The sequence below is a fragment of the Grammomys surdaster genome, unplaced genomic scaffold (assembly GCF_004785775.1).
Source record: "Grammomys surdaster isolate TR1022 unplaced genomic scaffold, NIH_TR_1.0 125750, whole genome shotgun sequence".
In the NCBI taxonomy this organism is placed as follows: Eukaryota; Metazoa; Chordata; class Mammalia; order Rodentia; family Muridae; genus Grammomys; species Grammomys surdaster.
The window spans coordinates 942,851-969,111 of record NW_021620582.1 but is presented as its reverse complement, the minus strand read 5'-3'; the positions used below and the strand labels follow the sequence as shown (position 1 = coordinate 969,111).

Here is a 26,261-nt window from a genome sequence, read left to right as displayed (position 1 = left end):
TTTTTTTTTTTTTTTTTTTTTTTTTTTTTTTTTTTTTTTTGAGGCAGAGTCTCACTCTTACCCAGGTTGATCTGGAACCACTAAATAACCTAGACTGGCTCGGCTTGTTTTGTTTTTTAAAAATATTTATTTATTTTATTTTTTTGTGCCTTAAGTGTAGATGTACCACTTGCATGTTGGTGCCTGTGGAAGGCCAAAAGAATGTGTCCAAGCCCCTGGAACTGGAGTTACTAGTGGTTGTAAGCTGCTCAATGTGGGTACTAGGAATGAAATCCAGGCCCTCTGCACAAGAAGCAAGTGCCGTTATCCACAGAGCCATCTTTCCAGCCTCTGTCTTGGAAGTTTTAGCAGTCTTCCTGCCTTAACTTTCTGAATGCTGGGATTATACACATAAGCCACCATGCTATTGATATGATATTAGGTCAATAACATTCTGAGAAAAAATACATAGTAAGTAAATTCCTTTTAATTTTGGTGTACTTAGAGACTGAATTCATGATCTTGATCTATTACTGAACTGCACCCTCAGCTATAGTAATTGAATTTTTTAAAAAAAGTTATGTAGCTGGGTGGTGGTGGTGCATGTTTTTAATCCCAGCACTCAGGAGGCAGAGACAGAAGGACCTCTGAGTTTAAGGCTAGCCTTGTCTACCTGGTGAGTTCCAAGATAGCCAGGGCTACACAAAAACCCTGTCTTGAAAAAACAAAAACAAAACAAATAATTATGTGTATGAATGTTGCCTGCATATATGTATGTGACCATGTGCATATTTCATACCCAAGGAGGCCAAAAGAAGGTATTTTATCCCCTGGAACCAGACTAGAGTTATAGGTGGTTATGAGCTGCCTTGTGGGTACTGGAACCAAACTAGGTCCTTTGTTAGAGCATCCAGTGCTATTAACTGCTGAGCTCTCTTTCGAGCCTCATGGAATTGAAGTTGTAAATTCATTTGAGAGGGTAGACAAACTATGGAACACTTGTGAATCCTTTAGGGTTTTTTGGGATATTCATATTCTCTCTCCTCCTCCTCCTCCTCTTCTCTCTCTCTCTCTCTTTTTCTCTCTCTCTCTTAATTCCACTGTATATTTTGAGAATGCAGTGCAGACATCTTTGAGGATTTTTCCCCTAGGATGTGAGTATTTGTAAGTATATTGTTCTGTTAGTGCATTAGTGATAAGATTTTTTTTTTTTTTTTTTTTTTGGTTTTTCGAGACAGGGTTTCTCTGTGTAGCCCTGGCTGTCCTGGAACTCACTCTGTAGACCAGGCTGGCCTCGAACTCAGAAATCCGCCTGCCTCTGCCTCCCAAGTGCTGGGATCAAAGTCGTGCACCACCACTGCCCAGCCGTGATAGGATTTCTTTTTGGTTGGTTCTTTGAGAAATTAGTGATTTTTATAGCTTAGTTGCTTATTTAGAGTCCAGATAACAGAATTTGGCGGGTGGGGGATGTGTGATTTGCCTAAGTAAAGGGTATGAATGAGAAGGTGGTTTTTTTTTTTTTTTTTTTTTTTTTTTTTTTTTTTTTTTTTTTTTTTTTGCGTGGGGAGTTCAAGACAGGGTTTCTCTGTATAGCCCTAGTTGTCCTGGAACTCACTCTGTAGACCAAGCTGGCCTCAAACTCAGAAATCCACCTGCCTCTGCCTCCCAAGTGCTGGGATTAAAGGCATGTGCCACCACTGCTCGGTGAATGAGAAGTTTTATCTGATTGATTTATTTTATTTTTATTTTTGTGTGGTGCTGTATAGGTGTGGACCCAAGGCCTTGCATGTGCTGGGCCAGTGCTGTCTCTGTGAACTATATCATTTATTATGAATTTTCTTTTTTCCTTTTCTTAGTGTTTTGTTTTTGTTGTTTTATAAGGAAGTGGGAGGTTTGGAAACAAGGTTACTACATATCCCTGGCTGTCCTGGAACTTCCTGTAGACTCGGCTGTCCTTGAACTCACAGTGATCTGAGATTGCCTGTGCCTCCTAAGTGCTAGGTTTAAAAAGAGTGCCTGGTGTAGGTAGGGATTTTTTAAACTAGGGACTGATAAAATCCAGGAGACAGAATTTTAGTGTTTTATTTTTCCTTGTTTCTCTTCTATGCTATTCTTTTTCTTTCTGTAAAGGTTTATTTTAACTGTGTGTCTGTGTCTCTATGTAGGTATGTATAGAGTGCAGGTGTCATAGCCTTTTGGTATGGAGTTATAAGTGGTATATGAGCCACTTCCTATGGATGCTGGGAACTAACCTCTGCCAGAGCAGTATATGTTCTTAACTGCTAAACCATCTCTTCAGCACCTTAGTCCTCAAAAATAAAGAACTTTTAAAAAAGATCCTTCCTGCTGGCACATATAGAGTCAGCCCTTAAATTACACATGGATTCTATAATATGCAGAATTTTCACCTGTCTTCTGTACTGTTAGGGAACTTTTTTTTTAATGAGACATTTAAATACCTGTACAGGCTTGATAGTTCCTTTCACTTCTCCTCTGACAGCTGACAGAGGCTGTCTGCTGGAGGTGGGCCTGAGAGCAACAAGGAACAGTCTAATAAATTGAGGAATTACAATTTGCCACAAAAAGATTTTGTGAAGTAAATGGAATAGTTACACAATAGATGCTGACATATTCCTGAAGGTGTAAAAATGATTCGTTGAGTTCCTCATCGGTGCCCTAGATGCTAGTGCTAGGTCTGTTGAAGGTGGTCCTGCCCAATCTGCATGTCAGGACCAGAGTCCCTTTGCCCTGCTTCTCCAGCTGTGAAGCCCTTTAGTATATTTTGTTTTCCCATTATTCTGCTTAGCAGATCAGCTCTTCTAAGTTTCTAATGAGTTGTTGTTGTAATTATTTGTTTGTTTTTTGAGACAGGGTTTCTCTGTAGCCCTAGCCCAGGTTGGCCTACAACTCAAGAGATCAACCTGCCTCTGCCTCTTGAGTGCTGGTGTCAAAACCACCAAGTAATTTTTTATATGAACTTTGAATGGTACTATTTTAAAATATTGGTTAAGGAATGAATTCTTTTCTATTTGCCTGCTATGTGCCAAAATTACATATTATCTTTTACTGTTTAGGATTCCTTTGAAGTGTTTGGGTTTTATAGCATGTAATTGAATTAGTAAACATTTACATTTTCTTCCAGTCTGAACAAATGTAAGAAAAATGACTTATTTAAAATAGAGAAAATGAAGTGGCATGGAGGTAGAGACCAGGGCTGTTTTTTTTTGTTTTGTTTTGTTTTTCGTTTTTGTTTGTTTGTTTGTTTTTTGTTTTTTTTGTTTTTAGGTTTTTCAAGACAGGGTTTCTCTGTATGGCCCTGGCTGTCCTGGAACTCACTTTGTAGACCAGGCTGGCCTTGAACTCAGAAATCCACCTGCCTCTGTCTCACAAGTGCTGGGACTAAAGGCATGTACCACCACTGCCCAGCAGAGACCAGGGCTACTAGCCAAACAGTATAGGTCATTATTCCCATTGTATGTACATGGTAGTAGTATCATTAGCTATGTTGGTCAAGTTAGGTTTCTCCTCTGAAGCTCAGCATCATTTTTTACTTCATCATCATGATTAGTATGTGAGTCTTTCTATCACAAGTATATGTGTGCGTGCATGTATCTGATGTGTGTAGAGGTCAGAGGACAACCCTGTGGAGTCAGTTCTTTCCTTACTTCTGTACATGGGTGCCAAGGGCCAAACTCAAGTGTTTGGCCTTGAGTGGCAGGCAATCTCTGTTTCCCACTGAGCATCAAACCTGTCCCGAGCATATTATGTTTTACTCCTATATCCATGAGCCAGTGAAGAGGAATTTCTTCAGAATCCGCCTGAGTTTACTTTAAGGGCAAAAGTCCTTAAAGACAAGATTGCACTCATTTTCTGTCTTTAGGCTTAGGCCAAAACACTAGTTTTAACTGTTTAAAAAAACACAAACTACAATGAGATTGATTTTTTTAAAAAAATCCATGCTTTATGTTTTAACCCCCTGGGGTCTATACCATTCTCATTCTGTTTTTGCCACCACTTTAAATTGTCACTGCTGTCAACCACTAAGGCTTCATTACTTCCAGTAGTTATGCCTTCATCGCTTTGCTTGTTTAGTGGCTGTGAAGGCCAGAAAAAGAGTGTTGGATCCCTTAGAACTAGAGTTACAGACAGTTGTGAGCTGCCATCTGTGTGCTGGGAACTGAACATGGGTCCTCTGGAAGAGCAGCCAGTGCTTCTAAGTGCTGAGCCATCTCTCAAGCCCTATGTCTTCTTTTGCTCTATATAAAGCAGTGTCTGCAATTGATCCTAAAAAGTGAAGCTATTTATGATTTTATGATGCCTTTTCTGAATGTTTCTGGTGGGAAGCATGTCCCTACTCCTCTGTTGTTGTTCAGTAAGGGGAGACATCACCCTCTGCTCAGAAACCTCCCCATTACCTTTGAAGCTCCACTCACACCTTTGGCTGGAAGTTTAATATGTTCTTCACCAAAGTACATCGAATGCCCATTACCACCAAGACTAGTTATAAATAGTCTTTCCAGTTGAAGAACTTGCATTCTAATGGGGGAGGGAAAATATGCAAAACTATGTAATTGGCTATCCAATCTCCACTTAAAGGAAGAAGTATTAGCTATTAAGAGAGACTTTATTGATTATTAGGTTGCTTTTGTTTTTTGAGATATGGAGTCTTTCTCTGTAATCCTGGTTTGCCTGGAATTCCACCACCTGTGGCCCAGGCTGTCTGTTTCCTGAGTGCATAGCCATAAACCATCATGCCTCGCTAAGAGAGAATTTATAGTAGGGCATATATGTAGGACACAGTATACTAGGGCAGTTGAAGTTACATTGCCTAAATTTGAATCTGACACTGTTTACTAGCTGTGGGATATTGGACAAATTAACAATCTCTCTGTGCTTCATTTTCCTCAAGATAGCTCTTGCAGGCTTGTTAAGAGGTAGGTGTGGTTCAGTAGTAGAGCAGTCCCTGGGTTAATTTCCTTTAGTACCATGTAAAGTTGCAGGAGGGAGGTAGAGAAAAAGGATTAATAGACAAGAGAAGAATTGGTTATAAGAAAGTCACAGTAGTCCAGTGTTAACTTGAGCCAATAGAGCAAAAAAAGTAGATGATAAAATTGAGGGATATTTAGAAGATGGGGTTTTTTAATGTTGAATGTGGAAGGTAAAGAGGAGGCTGCCTGGTTTCTGCTGTGATTGGACAGGAGGTTGCTGGAAGATGGTCAATGTGTGGAGTTCCTCCCTTCCATCATAATTTGAATCACATTGTTATAATTCACACCTTAATCATCTTGTTAGGTAGGATTCAGAAAGGGAATTTATTGGAAGGTTACCAGGTGGGTCACAAAATTAAGAAGGTTTAGAAGGTGGCCTGAAAGAAAGGGAGGTATGTCCACTGAGACCAGAGTCACAACACTGATCAGTCTGGCTCTATGGATGGAGCTTTCCATCCAAGGTCTCATGCTCAGTTATCTCATGGAAAATAACTAAATCTCCAGGATCTACCTCTTTTTTAGACTCCATAGCAGCCTCCTGATTGGCCCCATGTCTTCTGTTCTTCCATCCCTCAAAGCCAGAGTTAGGTAACTAAGTTCTGTTGTGTCATTCTGATTGTTTTTGTGGATTCTGGTTTACCTGGATGATAATGGCTCTCTAGTATCTGACCCTTACCTAGCCTTCAGCTTTTTCTCTGTTCAGTTTCCTGTGATTTATGCTTTGGCAGGATTGAACTACAGAAGTATATGACACATACTGCTTTTCATTTTCATGCTTTTGTTTTGCCTTCCCTCCCACTATCTCTCCTGCTTGAGTGATCCTTTCATATGGTCCACTTTAACCTATCTCTTACAGTTTAAGAAACTACTTTCTGATCTTTTTCTCCTAAATTAATAACCTTCTTCTCATGTCCCTGCAATGATCCCTGCTGTTGTATTGCCACCTTGTGTTATTACTGTTTATACTTGCACACTTGGTATTTTTATTATGGTGCCTACTGTTTACCTTCTTCCCACATATACACACATCTAATAGGAATAGGGATTATATCTTTTTCTCTCCCTCTCCTCTCCTCTCCTTCCTTCTGTCTTTTTTGTTTGTTTGGTTTTTGTTTGCTTTTTTTTTTTTTTTTTGGTGGTTTACGCCTTTAATCCCAGCACTTGGGAGGCAGGAGGCAGAAAAAGTCGGATTTCTGATTTCAAAGCCAGCCTGGTCTACAGAGTGAGTTCCAGGACAGCCAGGTCTACACAGAGAAACCCTGTCTCAAAACAAAGAAAGACAGCGAGAAGATACCATACTTGAACCTAAGGAAAAACTCTGCAGTTGGGTCCTTTATTTCTTTTATACACTAGGCCATGAATTCGTATGGAATGGGCTCCAGCAGCTCAGGCTCTTTCCCATTAGTCCTCACAAAGTGTGCTTCTCTGGGTGGTGCAGGCTGGCGCTTCAGCTGAACCCAGGTGCCCTTCTCTTTGGCTTCCTTTTTCTTCTGATCGTTCTCCTTCACCCGCTTCAGGAAGCTGTCTCTGCTCTTCGAGTGTTTAATGTGCTCAATCCGCACATTGATCCTCTTGGCCAGAATCTTGCCCTTAACTTGCTTGTTTACAATGATGCCCACGGCATGCTGGGTGACATTGTAGACTCTTCCGGTTTTGCCGTGGTAACACTTATGGGGCATTCCTTTTTGAACAGTACCCATTCCCTTGATGTCTACAATATCACCCTTCTTATAGATTCGCATGTATGTGGCCAAAGGAACAACTCCATGTTTCCTAAAAGGCCTAGAGAACATATACCGAGTGCCTCTCCTCTTTCCCTTTGTGTTGGTCATTTTGGCGAGTTAACTGGAAGATGGCTGCCTAGGCCGAAAGGAAAGCTTTTGTTTGCTTTTTAAAACAGGATCACTTTTAACTCAAACTAGCCTTGAATGCATGATCTTCCTGCCTCCACCTCTCAAGTGCTAGAATTACAGGTGTATACCATCGTGCTGATGGGTAGGGATTATTTATTTTCTGGGTACCTAATACTATTACTTAGTAGTATACTCTCTACTCGGTAAATGTTTAGATAATAGCATACGGTAATCCTGAAATAATGGTTGTTATCCCAGCACTAGGGAGGCTGAGGCAGGAGAATTACCATGAGTTTGTGGCAATCTTGAGATGCAATAGTGAGTTCCAAGGCAATCTGGATTGTGTACTGTGAGGCCTTGACTCAGAGAACAAGAGTTGAGGCAATGAAAGAAAAGATGGAGATCTTAGGACATAAAATTTTGATGCAGGAAATTAAGGGTGGTATACAATTTGAATGCAACACTATTGACCAGATCCATATGAGAGAAAATATAGCAATAGTTACTTGACATTTTGACTAGCATGTAAATGTATATATCAAATAACAATGGAAACTAGGACCAAAAAGGCAAGGTGTGCTATTAAATTTTGTTTTGTTTTCACCTGCCTTAGCCTCCTGACTGTTGGGGTTGTAGACTTGCCTCATACAGTTACAAGACTAACAGGCCCTCTTTAAAAGTTCTTAAGCATGAAGTTCATTTGGTCAAATTGTGTATTAGGGAATTAATGTGGTGACAGGATGGATTAGAAGAAAGAAAGATCAATTATGAGACTTCTACAGAAGCAACTGCACAAAGAGAGAAGGCAGCAGAGTTAGAAGCCCCGACTTTGCTACTTAGTTTCTTAGTTGAATCCTTTAGTGGCTCAGTTTTCACTTCTATACAAAGTGGTTGACTTATAGCGCATTGCGGGCTCTGAAGTCTGTTCTAGTGCATTGCAGTAGTGTCAGTAGGACTTGGCAGTTAATTGGATGCTAAGTACGAAGGAGGTTTCAGAGCCAAAGTGGATTGGAAGCCTTAACACTACTATAGTCTGGGTGTTCCCGGCCTGTCTAGTGGTAACACTGGGGTCTTTAAAAGTAGCAGGTCTAAGTTCAAGTTGGTCTCTTTTATTCCGATTCTGAGCCCAGAGTACAGGAAAATAAGATTTCCGTGTTTTTTTCAGAGTAAACAGTGGTCCCCAGTAAAGCAGCTGTTTTATTTACTTTGGGAGACTTAAGTTTGGATGCCCTACTATGGCGCTAGTCTGCTTCACAACACCAGGAATGGACAGTGATGTCTAAGTCAAATGAACTGTTTGGAGAAAAGGAGGATGGGGTAGGACTGGGTGTGTATTTTGGAGGGCACCGAGCCAGAGAATTGTTAGAGGCGCCTGAACTAACTTTATGGAAGCTGAAGTGTCTGTCAGGCATGCAAGCCTGGATTGTAGCACATAGTGTCTTGTCTTGGAAAGGCGAAAGTCTGAGTCCCTTAACTGTTCTGCGCCCCCCAAACCCCTTCCCAGTAGTGCCTGGGCACCTTGTGCTGGGGAGTGGGAGGGAGTGACAGGGCCGCCGGAAGACTGGGGTTCCAGAGGGAGGCGGAGCTGTCCTAGTGCAGAACACCTCCCTGGAGTTCTACTCGGGTATGTGAACGGTGTGGGTGTCAAGAATCAACCATCAGGATTGCTCTCCTGCACCTTCGTTTTCAGGCAAGCTGCAGGCTTGGTCTTGGCCCTAGAAACCGGATAGGCCTCTCTATGCGCTCTCAACCTAACCTGCGGGGGAAGGGAGCTGCTTCTAGTCCCGCCCTTGCGCTGTTTTGCGTCTCTGCGCCTTTGGTTGAGTGGCAGTGGGTCTTAGCCAATGAGAGTGTGGGGCGGGCAAGCGCTTCAAGTTAGGTTGCGTAGAAGGAGGGGAACTGGTGCTGGAGAGACAGCGAGAAGCGAACCGGCCCCACGGCCACCGCAGGTAAAGCCACCTTTGCTTCCCATCGGGATGAGGTGCAGGTCTTTTTCACCTTCCGGGCTTGCTCGGCCTCTCAGCCTGCAGCTTGCGCCCTAACGTTGTTGCTTCCCTGGGCATCACACCCCCGCCCCCACCCCTCGTATCTTCGCGTCTTGACCATCCCCACATCGGAGGATGCCCCCCGATAGCTCCCTCGCTCAAGTGCATGTACTTCAATTCCATTTGGGGGCTCCAGTTGCCCGAAGTCTTCCGCCCGAGCCTCTGCCTGCCTCTGCCTTATGGGCCTTACTGGCACTAACCCCGGCAGTGAGAGCAGGTAATGTACCCGGCCCCCCTTGCCACCCCCACTTCCAGTAGCGTTTTCCTCTCCATCAATTCTACTTCCTTCCTTTCCCCATATGAGAAACATAATTTCTACAGTTTCCCACTTGGCCTTTGAAAATACATGCTTTTACGTTTTATGGTTGGCTATTTAGCTTTCCCTGTTTAAACGAAGTGCTCTGTTACCAGCCATATTTGCCCCCAAATATCTACACCCTTAATTTAGTTATGTCTTTTCCTTCAGTTATTAGAAAACAGAAACAGTTGCCACTCATTTCACAGAATGGTGAAGGCAGAGAGAATGGCCAAGATCTCGATTTATTTGAGGAAGCCAAGTTAATAGCTCCATTTCTTGTGTTCTGTGTCCTTCCGTCCAGATCATTCTTTGACCTCAACTTAATTTCATTCACTTTGGGTGTCTCTTGCTCCTTTATCTTTAAGGTTTAAGATTCTCTGAGACTCACAAATGTTTCAATGACACAGTTTTTTGTTTTTGTTTTAGTACTCCCCTGCTATAAATTATATTGTTTTTTTTCCTGTCATGATTACTTTATTTTAAAGATATTTCTTGTTTGAATCAAGCTTCCCCTATCCATTCTGTGTTTTAATAAGTAGAGTTTATTTCTGTTTCTAGTTCATCCTCCTGAAAATGATTCAATTTCCAACAAGGCTTATATTTTGAAGTAAAATACTTTTTTTTTTCTTAATCTTTGAGCACAGAGGTTAGGTGTGAGTAATGCTTTCTAAACCTGCATACTACAGAAAAAGTATTGCTCAATATGACATTTGTTCATTATCTTCTACTTTTTTTTGGGGGGGGGGTGATTCTGAGACAGGGTTTCTCTGTATAGCCCTGACCTGGAACTCACTCTGTAGACCAGGCTGGCCTCGAACTCAGAAATCCGCCTGCCTCTGCCTCCCAAGTGCTGAAATTAAAGGCGTGCGCCACCACTGCCTGGCTTATTCATTATCTTCTAAGGATGGATAGTATAGAGAAATCTATAAATGGAGAATCTGTGTCTGTAGTTCAGTTTATATAGGTGATGAAATTATTTGATTTCTTTTATAGTTTTTCTCTTTCATTATAACAGTAAACTATGATAAGCGCCCTTTTGGGATAATGTAAGAACTCTTATCCCAGCCCAGACAGAGATACTAGTGACTTTCTTCACGCTGTTGTCTTTCTTTCTACTGACAACAGCTCCCTTGTTTTTTTACAGATCTTACTGGTCAAGATTTTGTCTCCTTGTACTCCCAATAATAGAAACAACAAAATATAAAACTACAAATACAGCACTGTAATGTTGAGTATACATTTAAAAACTACACTTTGACCACACCCTCCTGTGCCCTAAGCCCTTTCTTGGTGCACATAGTGCACATACCTTCTACCCTGTTGGCAGTCACTGTTTTGTTGAAAAGCATGAGGATGTTGGGGTAGATAATAGACAGAATTGAAAATCTGTTGTAATAAGAGAGAAAGTAATAAACAGGCAAGGTTGAAGCAAAACCCAAGGACCAGAGAGTTGGAACACCGAGGCTCCAGAAATATAAGAACTGTGTGAAAGGTGGTGAGCTTGTAGAAGAAGGGAACTCTAAGAAGACAACAGATATTGTTCTGCAGTATCTGTTTTATTTCGAGTGTGTAGATAGGTGTCCTTGGATTTCAACTGAACTTCTGTTCCTTTTTTTTCTCCACTTCCAATCCCCAGGGTTTGTGTCATACAGGCTACATGCTAACTTTGATTATGGGAGGTTATTAAGTGCAGCCACTAAATCCTGACTTTCCTTTAGGGGACATGCTTGTGTTTCTCTTTTGGGCAGTGGTAGGTTAGGTCTGTTTTCATTCATAATAAGAGAAAAGTCTGATATTACTTTATTATCTACTAGTTGCTTTACATTAAAACCCCTAAAACATCCATTTAATTTGTTTTACCAGTATTTGGACTGTAGAAAGAAAATTCATGAAATGTATATGCTTGTAAGCTAAGTTATGTACTGATGCAGGCAGGATGATGCACAGGTAATAAAAGACCTAGAGCAATGAATAAAGTTACAAGAGTGGGGAGTTTGAGATGGGGGCCAGGCTTTGCTTTGGTGCAGGTTAAGGAACTGAGAAGTAATAATACACTATACTGTGGGATGGTACAGTTGCAAGGATTTGAGGTAGGGTTGCTTTTGAGACAGTTTTGTTATATAGCCTTGTCCTTAAACTCATAGCAATCTTCCTGCCTCAGCCTCAAACATTCTGCGGCTGCAGGTTGATACCACACCTGGGAAGGCCTTTGCATTCTTGGGTCTGGACTGACAAGTAGAGAGCACAGATTTGGTCAGAGAGCCAGGTAAGAGCTCATGCCTACAATCTTAGCATGCAGGAAACTGAGGCATGTGGATGGTTGTGAGTCTGTGGCCACCCTGGGCTACAAAGGGGTTTTGTTTGTTTTTATTTTTATTCTTATTTTTTTAATTAAAGCCCGACAGTGGTGGCAGCTGCCTTTAGTCCCAGCACTTGAGAAGCAGAGGCCTGGTCTACAGAGTGAGTCCAGGACAGTTAAGGCCACACAGAGAAACCCTGTCTCAAAAAACAAACAAAAAGTAATTGTCTCAAGGAAGCACACACCTGTGCTTTCTAGTGTGACTGTCTTCTTTCTGTCTTAACTCTCATGCTTAAGCCTACACTTAATCATCTTTATTTCACACAGATACATACACAAGTTTGGGAAGCAAGAACCAAGAGATAATGCACTGATTTTTAATAAATAGTTGAGTCATATGTACGTAAAGAAGTACTTCAGAAAAAGTGCAGTTACTCTTATTAAAAAGTACCATCTTGCGCATGCCTTTAATCCCAGCACTTGGGAGGCAGAGACAGGCGGATTTCTTAGTTCGAGGCCAGCCTGGTCTACAGAGTGAGTTCCAGGACAGCCAGGGCTGTACAGAGAAACCCTGTCTCAAAAAACAAAAAACAAAACAAAACAAAAAAAAGTACCATCTTTTTTGCTGGGTGACGATGGTGCACACCTTTAATCCAGCACTTGGGAGGTAGGGGCAGATGGATCTCTATGAGTTCAAGGCCAGCCTGGTCTACAGAGTGAGTTCCAAGACAGCCAGGGCACACAGAGAAACCCTGTCTCGAAAAACAAACCAAACAAAAAGTACCATCTGTGATCCAGTCTGGTAGTGCAGACCTGTAATCACAGGTCCTTTGGAGGCATGTATAGGAAGAACACAAGTTCAGGGCCTTCTTAGTCTACAGAGTCAGTTCAAGGCCAGCCTATGCAACTTAGTGAGAATGTCTAAATAAAAAGTAAAATGAAGGCTGCAGAGACAAGTCAGTGGGTAAGAGCTCTTCCAGGGGACATGGGTTTGGTTCCCAGCTCCCACATGGAGTCTTACAGCTTCAGTTCCAGAAGATCTAATGCCCTCTTCTGACCACAGGCATGCATGTGGTGCAGACATACATGTAAGCAAAACATACACATTTTAAAGAAATATAAGTTTTTTGAGACAAGTTTCTGTATAGCCTTTGTTATCCTGGAATTTACTGTGTAGACCAGGCTGGCCTAGAAATCAAAAATATCCTCTGATCTCTGTTTCTCAAGCGCTGGGATTAAAAGTGTATGCTACCATCCTTAGTACAAAATAAAAATTTAAATAAATTTAAAAAAAAAAAGATAAGATTAGCTCTGTGATGATGTTCTTACTTGGCATCCTCAAAGCCCTAGGTTCAGTCACCAGTGTTGCAAAGTGAAAAACAAACTTTTTTCTGGAGAAAGTGGCATATGTATGTATAATCAGCCCTTTGAAGACCGATGCGGGAAGATTACCAAGCTCAGAGTCAGCTTAGGCAACATAGGAAAACTGTCTTATATATCATTTTCTTTTAAAGACCTTTGCTTGAATTTGGCCCCTTATTGGGGGAAGTGAGGATTGAATGAATAAGTAACAAATTGGGTATATAAGTTAGAACTGAAATGCTGAGTCTCTTGCTAAGAAATTTTTTAATTTTATTGGCAACTCTAAAATGCATCAAGAATATTTCTATAAAGGTAGATTAAAGTTTCTGGATATACTGTTGTAAATTCTCCTTTTGATCTATGTACTTCTACCTATGACTGGTAAAAGTAAGTCACCCATTAAGTATGTAAGAAAGGCATTGAAAAATACATTAGCACAAAATGCTGTATATAATGTGTGTGTGTATGCAAATTATCAGTGTAAAGTATAGTTAGTAGAAATTTTCACTGTAATAGTGTTTATGCTGGGTCTATCAGTATAACCACAATATGAGTTCTTGTTATTGTTTTAGTATGCCATTTAGCTACAGATGTTTACTGAAACTTCTCTGAAAGCAAGTAGAAGATCACAGATCATGGAGGGCAAAATGGGGCAAAACTAGCTAAAAAAACAGGGTGAGACTTAAGGAAATGTATGAAATAATTGACTAGGTTTTTCATTAACTAAAGAAATATGCATAACTATGCTTATTGCCATTTTGAGTAATTTGTGGGCAAATATTAGATATTGGAGTTAGCTGCTGAAATAGTTTAGCCAAGACTAGGAATTGATACAGCTCTCAAGACTTGAGAAGTGCTCAGGTATGCAAGCCCAGAAGAGATACTCACCTGCATTATATTTATTATTTTACAAAGTTAACTGAAAACCTATTATCTCAACACTTAGGAGGCTGAAACCGGAGACTTATGAGTAGTTTGAGGCAATCCTGAGATAGCGTCTGTCTCCCCACCTCCATACACATTCGCACACTCACACAATTTCACTAACATGTGCACACAGAGAGTTGGAAAAGTCTTTTTGTCAGATCTACATTTTGTTTATTTCTGATTGATTTCTTATTTGATGTCTTTAGATAGCTAGAAAAAAGGATCTCTTATCAAGGAATGCTTTCCTAGATTGTCATTGACATTATATACTCTTTTAAAAAATGTTTGAAAGGGATTATTATTATTATTATGGATGTGTATGTGTGGGTATCCAAGCCATGGTGCATGTGTAGAGGTCATAGGACAACTTTGTGGAGTCAGTTCTTTCCTTCTACCTTTAAGTGGGTTTAGGGGATTGAACTCAGGTCATATGTGTATGTGTGCATGTATTTCACTTATTTATTTTCTCCCTGTGTGTGTTTTGTCTCCATGTTTGTCTGTGCACCATGGGCATGCCTCATGGCCACAAAGCCCAGAAGAGGACAATGGATAACCTGGGATTGGAATTACAGGTGGTTGTGAGTCTCCCTGTGGGTACTGGAGAACCTCTGGAAGAATAGTCAGTGCTCTAGTGAGCCATCTCTCTCCTCTACACCTATTTTTCATGTATTTGTATTATATATTTCCTTTTGTTTCCCCCCACAATGTTCATGAACTTAATGCCATAGATATGGAATTTATCAACATATCATTTAGGGGGAAGTTTTTCAAGATAGGAGACTTTTAAATTCTCATGTTAGTATTAAGGAATATAGTGTGATATCTGTGAAGACTGAATAGTTCATTCCAGTAATAAGAGTAAATATTATTATTGGGTAGCTCCCATGTGTGCTTTCCTGCAGGTTGTGTAGGGATCCACAGGGAAGCAAGACAGTTCTTACCATCAAGGATCTTTCTGTCTCTTAGGAGCTGGGTCATAGCACATTCTTCTGCAGGATATACACCCTGCATGAGACCCATAATTCTTCATTTTTATAGACATATGACAGTTTTCTCACACATGTCAGATAAGCATCTTGAGAGGATGGTAATTTCTATAACTTGCACAAAGGAATGGTTTGGGCCTTCTCAGAATATGGGTAAGACTCTCGAGTCACATATGCTTTGCTTTAAATAAGATACAATGCTGTGGAATTAAAGCAAGTACAAGATAGAGGCATCACAAATTGGTGGGTTAAAGAAGAGCTTTGGATGATGGTTTCCTCTACTGGGAAGGACATGTTGAGTGGGGTTAAGGGGTGGAGGAGGCTATGTTCCATGTATGGGCTAAAGCATTGTAGGCACAAGAATTTATCCAGTGAACTATACCAAGTAGAGATGTAGGATATGTATAGGTAATATTAAGAGAAAAAAAGTTGGGTATATAAGTTAGAACTGAAATGCTGAGTCTCTTGCTAAGAAATTTTTTAATTTTATTGGCACAACTCTAAAATGCATCAAGAATATTTCTATAAAGGTAGATTAAAGTTTCTGGATATACTGTTGTAAATTCTCCTTTTGATTTAGGTACTTCTACCTATGACTGGTAAAAGTAAGTCACCCATTAAGTATGTAAGAAAGGCATTGAAAAATACATTAGCACAAAATGCTGTATATAAATGTTTAGTGAAACACTGTTAGGGAAACTCCTTGGGTTCAGCTCACACTGTGTTAGAAGCTTGGCTCCAGGTGGCTTACTTCTTGATACATTTTTGAGTTGTGCCAGTTTAACAGTGCGTGAATATAAATTTCCTTATCATTATCTTAAAAAGATAATTGTAGAAAGAAATGAACAAAAACAAGTTTAATTTTTTTTAGGAGTTTGGGGGAGTTTTTTGTTTTTGTTTCTTTGGCTTTTTGAGACAGTGCCTCACTGTGTATCTCTGGCTAGCTGGCCTGGACTCTCCTGCTTCTGCCTCCCAAGTTCTGAGCTCAAAGCATGTGTCACCGTACCCAGCAAGCTGAATGCTCTTGACAGACAGAAACTTCAAGATGTGGAGATTTAAGGGCCTAAAAGGGGTTTATTTCTTACTAATTTTTAGTTTTGAGTCAGAAATGTGGGTTCTCTTTTTACTAGGTGTCCCATCTATAAAGTTCTTCATATTGTCCCCTTATTACTTTACTGCAAATGGATATTAAGGTGGTACCTTAGAATTTTTCATTGAAATCACCAACTTTGCTTATTTTTTCATTTATATTCCATCACAGGAGTTCCATCTTCTTCCTCTGAAGACTTAGCTGTCTTGCTCCATGAAGTTCAGGACAATCTGACATGCACTTGTTTCTTGTTTCTTCATTTGAAGAATAGTCTTCATCCATTGTGTACATTTTTTTGTTGTTGTTAATAGGGAAGGGGAGGGGAGAAAGAGTTCCCCCCCTCCCCTTCCCTCCCCAGAACTTCAACAAATACCCTTTGTTACTTTACCAAGATGGCAGACCCCATCATGGATCTGTTTGATGACCCAAACTTATTTGGCCTGGACTCTCTGACTGATGACAGCTTTAATCAGGTCACTCAAGACCCCATTGAAGAAGCACTTGGACTGCCAAGTTCTCTGGACTCCTTGGATCAGATGAATCAAGATGGTGGAGGTGGTGATGTGGGGAATTCATCAGCAAGTGACCTGGTTCCTCCACCAGAGGAAACAGCTCCCACTGAACTTTCCAAAGACTCCACAGCTCCAGCTCCAGAATCCTTAACCTTGCATGATTATACCACTCAGCCCACCAACCAGGAGCAGCCAGCCCAACCTGTCTTGCAGACATCAGCACCAACATCAGGACTTTTGCAGGTCTCCAAGAGCCAGGAGATCTTGAGCCAAGGGAATCCTTTCATGGGTGTCTCTGCCACAGCTGTCTCCCCCAGTAATACTGGAGGACAACCATCTCAGTCAGCTCCTAAGATTGTTATTCTTAAAGCTCCACCAAACTCCTCGGTCACAGGCGCCCATGTGGCACAAATTCAGGCCCAAGGTATCACCAGTACAGCTCAGCCCCTAGTGGCTGGCACAGCCAACGGTGGAAAAGTCACTTTTACCAAAGTGCTGACTGGTACACCCCTTCGACCAGGTGTATCCATTGTCTCTGGTAATACAGTGTTGGCCACGAAGGTCCCTGGGAACCAGGCTGCTGTTCAGCGCATTGTCCAGCCAAGCCGACCAGTAAAGCAGCTAGTCCTCCAGCCAGTTAAGGGTTCAGCTCCTGCTGGAAATCCTGGGGCTACTGGGCCCCCACTGAAGCCTGCAGTTACACTGACTTCTACACCTACCCAGGTGACTTGAGTGAAACAGGGAGGTGAACTGTGGTTTCATAGAGGAGCTAGGAACAGTGAGGGTGGGGAAAGAAGAGAATAGTCTATAAGAACTGTTTATAGGAAAGTCTGGTTAGGTCTGTCTTGCAGGGTATGGCATGTTTGGGACATAGTCATCTAGCTGAGGCTGCTCTCAAATACATGGCAGTCTTCATTCATGCCTTGGTCTCTAAGTAAGTGTTGGGATTATAGGCACTAACCACCATGCATTATACTGTCTTTGCTTTTCACCAATGAACTTTGACAGCCACTTCCTTAATTGGTAGGTGGAGTAATTCATGTTAATGTGTCTCTTATCACCTGCTGCACTGTACCTATCTGGTTCTGAATACAATGGACAGCTTAGTCTTCCGGGAGATATGGATATTAAGCAAAAATTCATAGTAAATGTATGCTATAAGTTGTCATTAAAAATAGAGGATGTTCTGAGAACATATATTTGCAATACTTATAAGTGCTCTATCTTCCATTTATTTATTTATTTGTTGAGACAGATTCTTGCGGTGTAGCCCAGGCTGGCCTGGAATTCTATATAGCCAAGGAAGGCTGACCGCAAACTTGATCGACTTTCCTCCACCTTCTTTCTGCTGGGATTAGAGGTGTGTGTTGTCACACCAGTTGTGGGGGTTTTGGTTTGTTTTTGAGAGGTTCTTATTATATAGGAATCTAGGCTGACCTCAGATTCGCAGTCCTTCCTCTCAGCCTCCTGATGCTGAGATTACACACATGTGCCATTGCACCTTTTTCTCCTATTCTCAACAATACTCCTGTCCTCTTACTACTTTGCATCCTAGAAAGCTCTGAATAAAGGGTCAGAAGAGTTGGGAGCAGTTGTAAGCATTAAGGCTAATGGAACTGATGTGGAAGCATGTTTCATTTTACTTTATGGATTTTTGTTCTAATTTCCAAACAGTAAATGACTGCCTTATAGATGGCTATCAAGTTTTGTGTGCATATATGCATGCATGTGTGTATGTGTGTGTTTCTCTGTGTGTGTGATAATAGACTTAATACCCACTGGGCAGAGGTGTTACAGAAAAGATGCTATAGAGACACTGGAGGGTAAACGAAAATTGATTTTCTAACATTCAGTTTTATGAGTCTGGAGTAAAGAAAGCTGGTATAGATAGTTCAGTATATAATATTCATTAATGTTTCTCTTCTGTGATTTCCTTTTTCATTTTAGGGTGAATCGAAGCGCATCACTTTGGTCCTTCAACAGCCACAGTCCGGAGGTCCCCAAGGACATCGGCATGTTGTGTTAGGGAGTCTACCAGGCAAGATAGTGTTACAGGGCAACCAGCTGGCAGCCTTGACTCAAGCCAAGAATGCCCAGGGGCAGCCTGCCAAAGTAGTAACTATTCAACTGCAGGTGCAGCAGCCACAGCAAAAAATCCAGATTGTACCCCAGCCTCCATCATCACAGCCACAGCCACAGCCGCCACCCTCAGCCCAGCCACTGACCCTGTCCTCTGTGCAGCAGGCTCAGATAATGGGACCAGGCCAAAACCCAGGACAGAGACTTTCTGTACCGCTCAAGATGGTGCTGCAGCCACAGGTGAGTGACTTGAAAAGGGAAAGAAAGGAAACACCCCTTGGTCTCTTGTCTTGCCTTCAGAAACCATTGCTGCTTACTGCAGGAAGTTCTAATAATGCCTTGGAACCGAGGTGTAGATTTTTATGTCACCCATGAAAACCTTGTTTAAATCATGCAAAGGTTAAGAATTATTATTGAGTCTGAGGTGATGATTTCTGTAATAGTTGTCTTAAAATATTTGCAGTCTTTTCTTTATTATAATATTGGGGGGGTCAGGTGGAGACTGGGCCTGAGCTGTACTGCATAGCCACACTGTCCCCTCAAGAAAAAAGGGGCAGGCATGGCAAGCCCTTGTTCTTCATCCCAGCCCTCAGTGGGGAGGCATAGGAAGGTGCTTCTCTGAGTTGAGGCCAGCCTGATTGATATAGTGAGTTCCAGGACAATCAGAGCTACATAATAGACAGACTCTGTCTCAAACAAATAAATAGGTAAACATTTAAGAAAGAAGATGGTTTGAAATTACCTCTTGACACAGTTGGTGGTTCACTTGGAAAAAAAATATATTCTGTACAGTGTGAGTAAGTTTGGATCTCAACACTGGTGTGAACAGCCTATGATCCCAGCACTAAGGAGTTGAAGACAGGAGGGTTCCTAGGGCTTTCTTCTGGTCAGTTATTCTAGCCAAATCAGTGGACCCCAGTGCAGTCAGAGAGTCTATCTTAAGTGTGGTGATTCACGCCCTTAATCCCAGCACCTAGAAGGCAGAAACAGGTTGATCTCTGAGAGTTCAAGGCCAGCCTGGTCTACATATTATGCTCTAGGCCAGTTTGGACTATATAGGGCGAACATACCTTTTTGTTCTGTTCTGTTTTGTTTCAGACAGGTTTCTCTGTGTAGCCCCACCTCTTCTGGAATTCACTTTGTAGACCAGGCTAACATTGAACTCAGAGATCTGCCTACCCTTGCCTGAGAACATATCTTTAAAAATAAATAAATAAATAAATAAATAAATAAATAAATAAATAAATGGAAAGCAATTGAAGGAGACACAGAAAGGAAAGTTGTACTTCGGTCCCTCATGTGCATGCACACACCCCAAACATACACATATTGCACACAAATATTTAAAAATGGGACTGAGGAAATGGCTCTATGGTTAAGTGTAATTGTTATGCAGGTGTGAGGACCTGAGTTCAAATGCTTAGCATCTACAATAAAAACCTAGGTGTGTCAGGCAGTGGTGGCATACAGCTTTAATCCCAGAACTCAGGAAACAGAGGCAGGTGGATATTGGAGTTTGAGGTCAGCCTGGTCTAAAGAATGAGTTACAGGACAGCCAGGGTTATACAGAGAAACCTTGTCTTGGAATAAACAAAACCGAAAAAAAGGTTGATCTGGCAGACACATAACATCTCCCTGCAGGAGATTAAAGAGAAGATCTTTGGGACTTGGTTACTAGCTCCAGGTTTAGGGAGAAGCTATCTCACAGAAACTAGATCAACAGACTCATTTTTTTTTTGCACCATATACAAATTAATTTTTTAATATAACTATGTCTCATTTTATTTATGTGAGTATATTGTAGCTGTCCTCAGACACACCAGAAGAGGCCATTGGATTCCAGTCCAGATGTTTGTGAGCCCCCATGTAGTTGCTGGGAATTGAATTCAGGACCTCTGGAAGAGTAGTCAATGCTCTTAACCACTGAGCCATCTCGCCAGCTCCCCAATTATGTCTCCTTGTAGGATAAAGAAATAGTTAACAGCCGGACGGTGGTGGCGCACGCCTTTTATCCCAGCACTTGGGAGGCAGAGACAGGCGGATTTCTGAGTTCGAGGCCAGCCTGGTCCACAGGACAGCCAGAACTACACAGAGAAACCCTGTCTTGAAAAACCAAAAAAAAAAGAAAGAAAGAAATAGTTAATGAGGCTGATAAAATGAGTGATTAAGAGCACTTCCTGCTCTTTCAGAGGACCTGAGTTCAGTTCCCAGGACCTACATTAAGTGGCTATAACTCCAGTTCCTGGGCTATAATGCCTGGCTCTGAGGGCAACTGCACTCATGTGCATATTATAAAGAGAGGCCAAGGAAATGAGAATATTTAGGACAAAGATCATTGTTATTGTGTAATTTGTAAGTTTTCTAAAATAGTGAATATGAAAACAATGGCAAAGAATATATATATAAAGTTCAATTTTCTACAGTTTTTTTTTTTCTCATCAGAAACTACATCTTATTTTCAGATGGATCTAGGTTCAGTGAGTCTTAACCCTGGGCCTGATTTTTAAGGCATATATACCTAGTTTGTGTTTTGTTTGTACAGCGTGTGTGTGTGTGTGTGTGTGTGTGTGTGTGTGTGTGTGTGTGTGTGTATGTGTGTATGTGTGTTAAACAGTATCTCATTATGTGACCCTATGCTGCCCTGGATCTTAACTCTATAGGTCAGCTTGACCTTGAGCTACTGGGCAATCAATTCTCTTTCCTCTGTGTCTCAAGTGCTGGAATTACAGGCCTGTACCCCCATATCTAGTTGAGCATACCTAATTTTATTTAGGCCATTTAAATTGCAGACATGATGAAACTGTAGTGTCTTTGTTTCTCCAGGCTGGCTCTTCTCAGGGAGCCTCTTCTGGACTCTCTGTGGTTAAAGTTCTAAGTGCCAGTGAAGTGGCAGCCCTGTCATCACCAGCAAGCTGTGCCCCTCACACTGCCGGGAAGACTGGAATGGAGGAGAACCGCAGGCTTGAACACCAGAAAAAGCAAGAGAAAGCAAATCGGATTGTGGCAGAGGCCATTGCTAGGGCCCGGGCCAGGGGTGAGCAAAACATACCTCGAGTCCTGAATGAGGATGAGCTGCCTAGTGTCCGGCCAGAGGAGGAGGGTGAAAAGAAACGCAGGAAGAAGAGCAGTGGAGAGAGGCTGAAGGAGGAAAAGCCAAAGAAGAGCAAGACTGCTGCTGCCTCTAAGACGAAGGGCAAGAGCAAGCTAAAGTGAGTGCTCCTGCTGCCCAGACGGGGTGCTGGCAACAGCACCCTCCTGTACAAAGTGGCTACTCTTTGCTGCTCCCTAGGGTGCTGGGGATAGCACACTCTTGTGAGAATATATCAGGGTGAGCGGTGTATAGCAGCTACCCACCGGACCTAAAAGAGAACCCTAAGGTACAGGACAGATGAGTAGTTCAGATACCACTTTGCACATTGCTGACATTTTTATCACTGTCACTTAGAAGAGATTTCTCAGTGCCCCTACCACCTCCTCATAAGAGAGCTGCTGGACACTGACTCCCTACCCTTAAACTTCAGTTTTTATCTGCCATAGACTTCATTTGAGGGAGTGTGGCTTGCTAGATTCTTGTTGCAATCTTAGGTTTTTTTTTTATTTCTTGGAGCTACTTTCTTATTAGCTTCTACTCTGTGTGTTCTTCAGGCTTTTCCACCTTATAAAAAAAAAACAAGTTTGGGAAGGCAGTGAAGAATGCTGCAGCTCTTGCAGATGTCCAGAACTCAGTTTCTAGTACCATATGGCAGCTTACAACCTATAACTCTTATTTAGGGTATCTGATACCCTCTTTTGGCTTCTGCAGGCACCAGGCATGCAGCTGGTATACCTACATATATGCAGGCAAAACACTTTCCACATAAAATAATGCATCTTAAAAAAATTAGTAAGAAAAAAAAAGAATTAAGTTTCATCTCTGTTATTTGGTCCCCAGTAAAGTGTCTGTCAAGACAAGATTACCCTTACAATCTGAGTGCTGCCATTTTCAGACACTGTACTCTGCAGTATTTGTACCATAGATTAAAAAATCAAATGTTTTTATTTTCTTTTAGACCCAAATATTTCCGTCTGGAAAAGTAGTATATGACAGTTTAGATTAATAATGTTTGCTTACTCATAAAGTATCCTTGCCATCATTGAGAATGGAGTTGGTCTTTCCTCCTCAGCACCATCACTCCTGTAGTGGGCAAGAAGAGAAAGCGTAACACCTCATCTGACAACTCTGACGTGGAAGTCATGCCTGCACAGTCACCCCGGGAGGATGAAGAGAGCAGCATCCAGGTAACAGACCTTACAGAACTTAGTAAAACATAAACATTCAGGCTCTGAATAGCTGAAATAAAAATAGTCCCTATGGAAATGTCAGTACTCATTTCCCAAATTCCTGTGTTATAAGAACTGAACAAACCACCTAATAAGCTCCTGATGCAGTATAGGTGGCTGTGATGGGGATACTGTTTCTCTCTTGTAGTAGAGCTGTTCAGCTTTCCCTTTGTTCCACTTTTCTGTGCTTGCACTTTGTGACAAGAAATCTGGGTGGTTAGGCACAGAGTTTGGCTTGTTTTCCTTTCTGTCTTTGAAGCTGAGAGACATAGAAAAGATGGAAAACCAGACCAGAAGAACCTCAGCCTTCAGTTCTCATTTGCTGCCTTATAGTGCTGTCTGTGGCTACAGTTTATAACCACAGAAAGAATTAAAATTTGCTAATTATGGGCTGGTGAGATGGCTCAGTGTTTAAGAGCACTGACTGCTCTTCCAGAGGTCATGAGTTCAAATCCCAGCAACCACATGGTGGCTCACAACCATCTGCAATGATGTCTGATGCCCTCTTGTGGGGTGTCTGAAGACAGCTACAGTGAGTGTACTTACATATAATAAATAAATAAAAATTTAAAAAAAATTGCTAATTAAAACTGGTAACATTATAAAGTACTTCCCTGTTGAGTGTGAGGTTCTAGGGAATCACTAGTTCTTGTTCTCTGGTTTCTGGTACTTGCTAATGTAACTCAGCTGATCTCAATTCAATATTAGTAAGTGGAAGTTTAGAGTAAATGAACAGAGTGTCTCAACTTAAAAAATAAGTTATTTTATGTATGTTTTTATTTTATATGGGTGTCTGCTTGCATGTGTGTCATGTGAATGCCTAGTACCCTTAGAAGTCAGAAAGGGGAGTTGGATCTCTTGTGGTAAGGCGTTAACAGAATGCGTCACCATGTGAGTGCTGGGAATTGACTATGGGTCCTATGGAAGAGCAGCTAGTGCTCTTAACTTGTGAACCATCTCTCTATCCCCTTTTCTGTTTTTATATTGATTAATTTATCTATTTTTAGTTTGTATGTACATGTTTATGCTCGTGTGTGTTGTAAGAGGCTATGGGGGATGTTGAGTGTCCTTCTCTACTACTGTCTGACTTGAGACAGCATCTTTGACTGACCCTGGAGCTAGGATGACAGCCAGCAAGCCCTCTGCAATACCCAACTTTTGATTGCTAGGGTCTTCAATTCAGGTCCTCAAGCTTACAAGAACAACAATACTCCTACCACTGAGCTTCTTTTTTGGCCCATATTTCCCTTCCTTTCCTTTTTTTAATCTTTTCTTCATTTCTTCTGAGCTTTGGGATAGGATCTCACATTTCCCAACTCTGTATGAAGCAGAGCAGAATGTGAACTGGTGCTTCTGCCTCCACTTCCAAGTGCTAGGCCTAAACCACCCTCCTGGTTAGTTTTAGACTCAAGTGATTTTCCTGCCTTGCCCTTCGAAGTACTAGGTTTATAGGCTTATGTCATCACACCTAGCTCTCCTTTTAAGACAGTCCATCTTTATTGCCCACATAGGCCTCAAATTCATGATCCTTGTGCTTTATCATCCTAAGTGTTAAATGCCTTCTGGTCTCCAAAGTCACTAGACATGCACATGGTGTTTATAACACATATAAACAAACACTCATACACACAAAATAAAAATAAATCTTCTAAAATATTTTACTATTTATTTTGATGTGTATTGGTGTTTTGTCTGCATGTATATCTGTACACCACATGTGAGTAGTGCCGGTGGAAGGCAGAAGAGGTGTTGTATTCCCCAAAACTGGAGTTAGAGATGGCTGTCAGCCTCCATGTGAGTACAAGGAATTGAACCCAGTTCCTCTAGAAGTGCAACCAGTATAACCACTGAGCCATCTCTCTAGCCCCCAAGATAAATAAATCTTTAAAAATAAATTCAGAACTCATAAATGGAACGATTGGCATTTGTTTTTTTGTGTGTTGGTGTATGGTGTAGGACTACTGACATGCTAAATACACATACGGAGATGAAAAGACCACTCACAGGGCTTGGTTCTCTCCTTCCACCATGTTTATTCAAGGGCTGAACTCAGTTTGTCAGGCTGGGAGCACCTTTACCCATGGAGTCCTCTTTTTTAACCTTAAACTCTTTATATTATATAGATATTATTCCTTGTTGGATGTACAGTAATACTTTTTCCATTTTATGGATTTTTCTTTTCGCCATAGTAATCATTTCCTTTGCAGTACAGAAGCTGTATTTGAGAAAGCCCTGAATTCTGCTTCATTGCTGTAGGTATCTAGAGACTGTGCTGGCTTTGTGGTGTAATTTGAGACTAGATATTGTGATAACTCCAGCATTGTTCTTTGGCTCAATTATTTCAGATACTTGGGGCCTTTTGAGCTTCTATATTAATTTTAAGTTAGTTTTTTATTGCTGAAAAAAATACAGTGGTAATTTTGATGGGGATTATATTGAGCCTTAGAGTACTTTCAGAGATGTAGCCCTCTTTATAGCATTAGTTCTTTAAATCTATAAGCACGGAAACCTTTCTTTCTGGTGTTTCTATTCTTCTGTGTTTAACGTTTTCAGTTTAGAGATCCTTTAGGATCTTCTTTAGGGCTTTTGTAAATTGGATTTATTTTCTCTTGATTTCTTTTCAGCATAGCTGCTTATTTCTCTGTATTCTCTGTGCATGGATAAGCTCACCTAATTGAAAGTGTTCTATGGTTAAACTTATATATCCATTTACCAAAGGTCGTTTTTATAACCTATAACATTTTAAATTTTCCTTCTCATGGGTGATTTTATATCTTAAGATATTTAATCATCTAGATAATCTAAACTTTTATACATGCTATCTTTTTGTATTCTGTCCTACTCTGAATAGGAATATCATTCATTTATTTATGTATTTGCTGTGCTGAGGGACTGTGCCCAAGACTGTATGTATACTACTAGGCAAGTGCCCTACCTCTAGGCTTTCTCTCAATTCCTAGGGTATTGATTTTTACAAATTAGTTTGTGTTGTACAAGTTTGCTCAATTTCAGCATTTTTGTCATGTGACTCCTTTTTTCTAAGGCTATATTATGTTGAAAAATGTCTCTTTCTCCATTTTTGTATCATGAATTACAAGTATTAAACTACTTTAAAAATTACTTATTTAGCCACTAGAAAGAATAAAATAGACCTAAATATATCTAAATAAATACTTAAGTATGTATTATGTTATATATTACAAATACACAAATATTATAAATATAATATAAATATATACTGTCCTTGAGGCAAGGTTTTTCTGTGTAGCCCTGGCTGTCCTGGAACTCACTATGTAGACCAGGCTGACCTTGAACTCAGAGATTCATGTGTCTCTCTGTCTCCTGAGTCAGAGATTAGAGGTGTGTACCACTATGCCTGGATAACCTAAGATACATTAAGAAAACTAACTCAAAGAAATATTGTTAGTGTCTTGTTCTCTTGCTCTTCCTCTGACCTTTTGCTACCTCCCCCCTCTCTTTCCATATGCTCATGGCCCACCCCTTCCCTTCCCTTCCCTTCCCT

The 26,261-nt window shown here is 41.0% G+C and overlaps 1 protein-coding gene across 2 annotated transcripts in view; it reads left to right on the top strand.

Annotated features, from left to right (window-relative positions):
- Positions 1–26,261, top strand: part of Chd8 (chromodomain helicase DNA binding protein 8) — a 62,765-nt gene that overhangs the window by 5,184 nt on the left and 31,320 nt on the right. For both annotated transcript variants that reach the window (XM_028788426.1, XM_028788427.1), the window contains exons 2-5: positions 15,999–17,062; positions 18,287–18,658; positions 21,242–21,627; positions 22,582–22,696. In XM_028788426.1, the coding sequence (XP_028644259.1) occupies positions 16,220–17,062; positions 18,287–18,658; positions 21,242–21,627; positions 22,582–22,696 (1,716 nt within the window). In that variant the 5' untranslated portion in view covers positions 15,999–16,219. The remainder of the gene's footprint in view (positions 1–15,998; positions 17,063–18,286; positions 18,659–21,241; positions 21,628–22,581; positions 22,697–26,261) is intronic.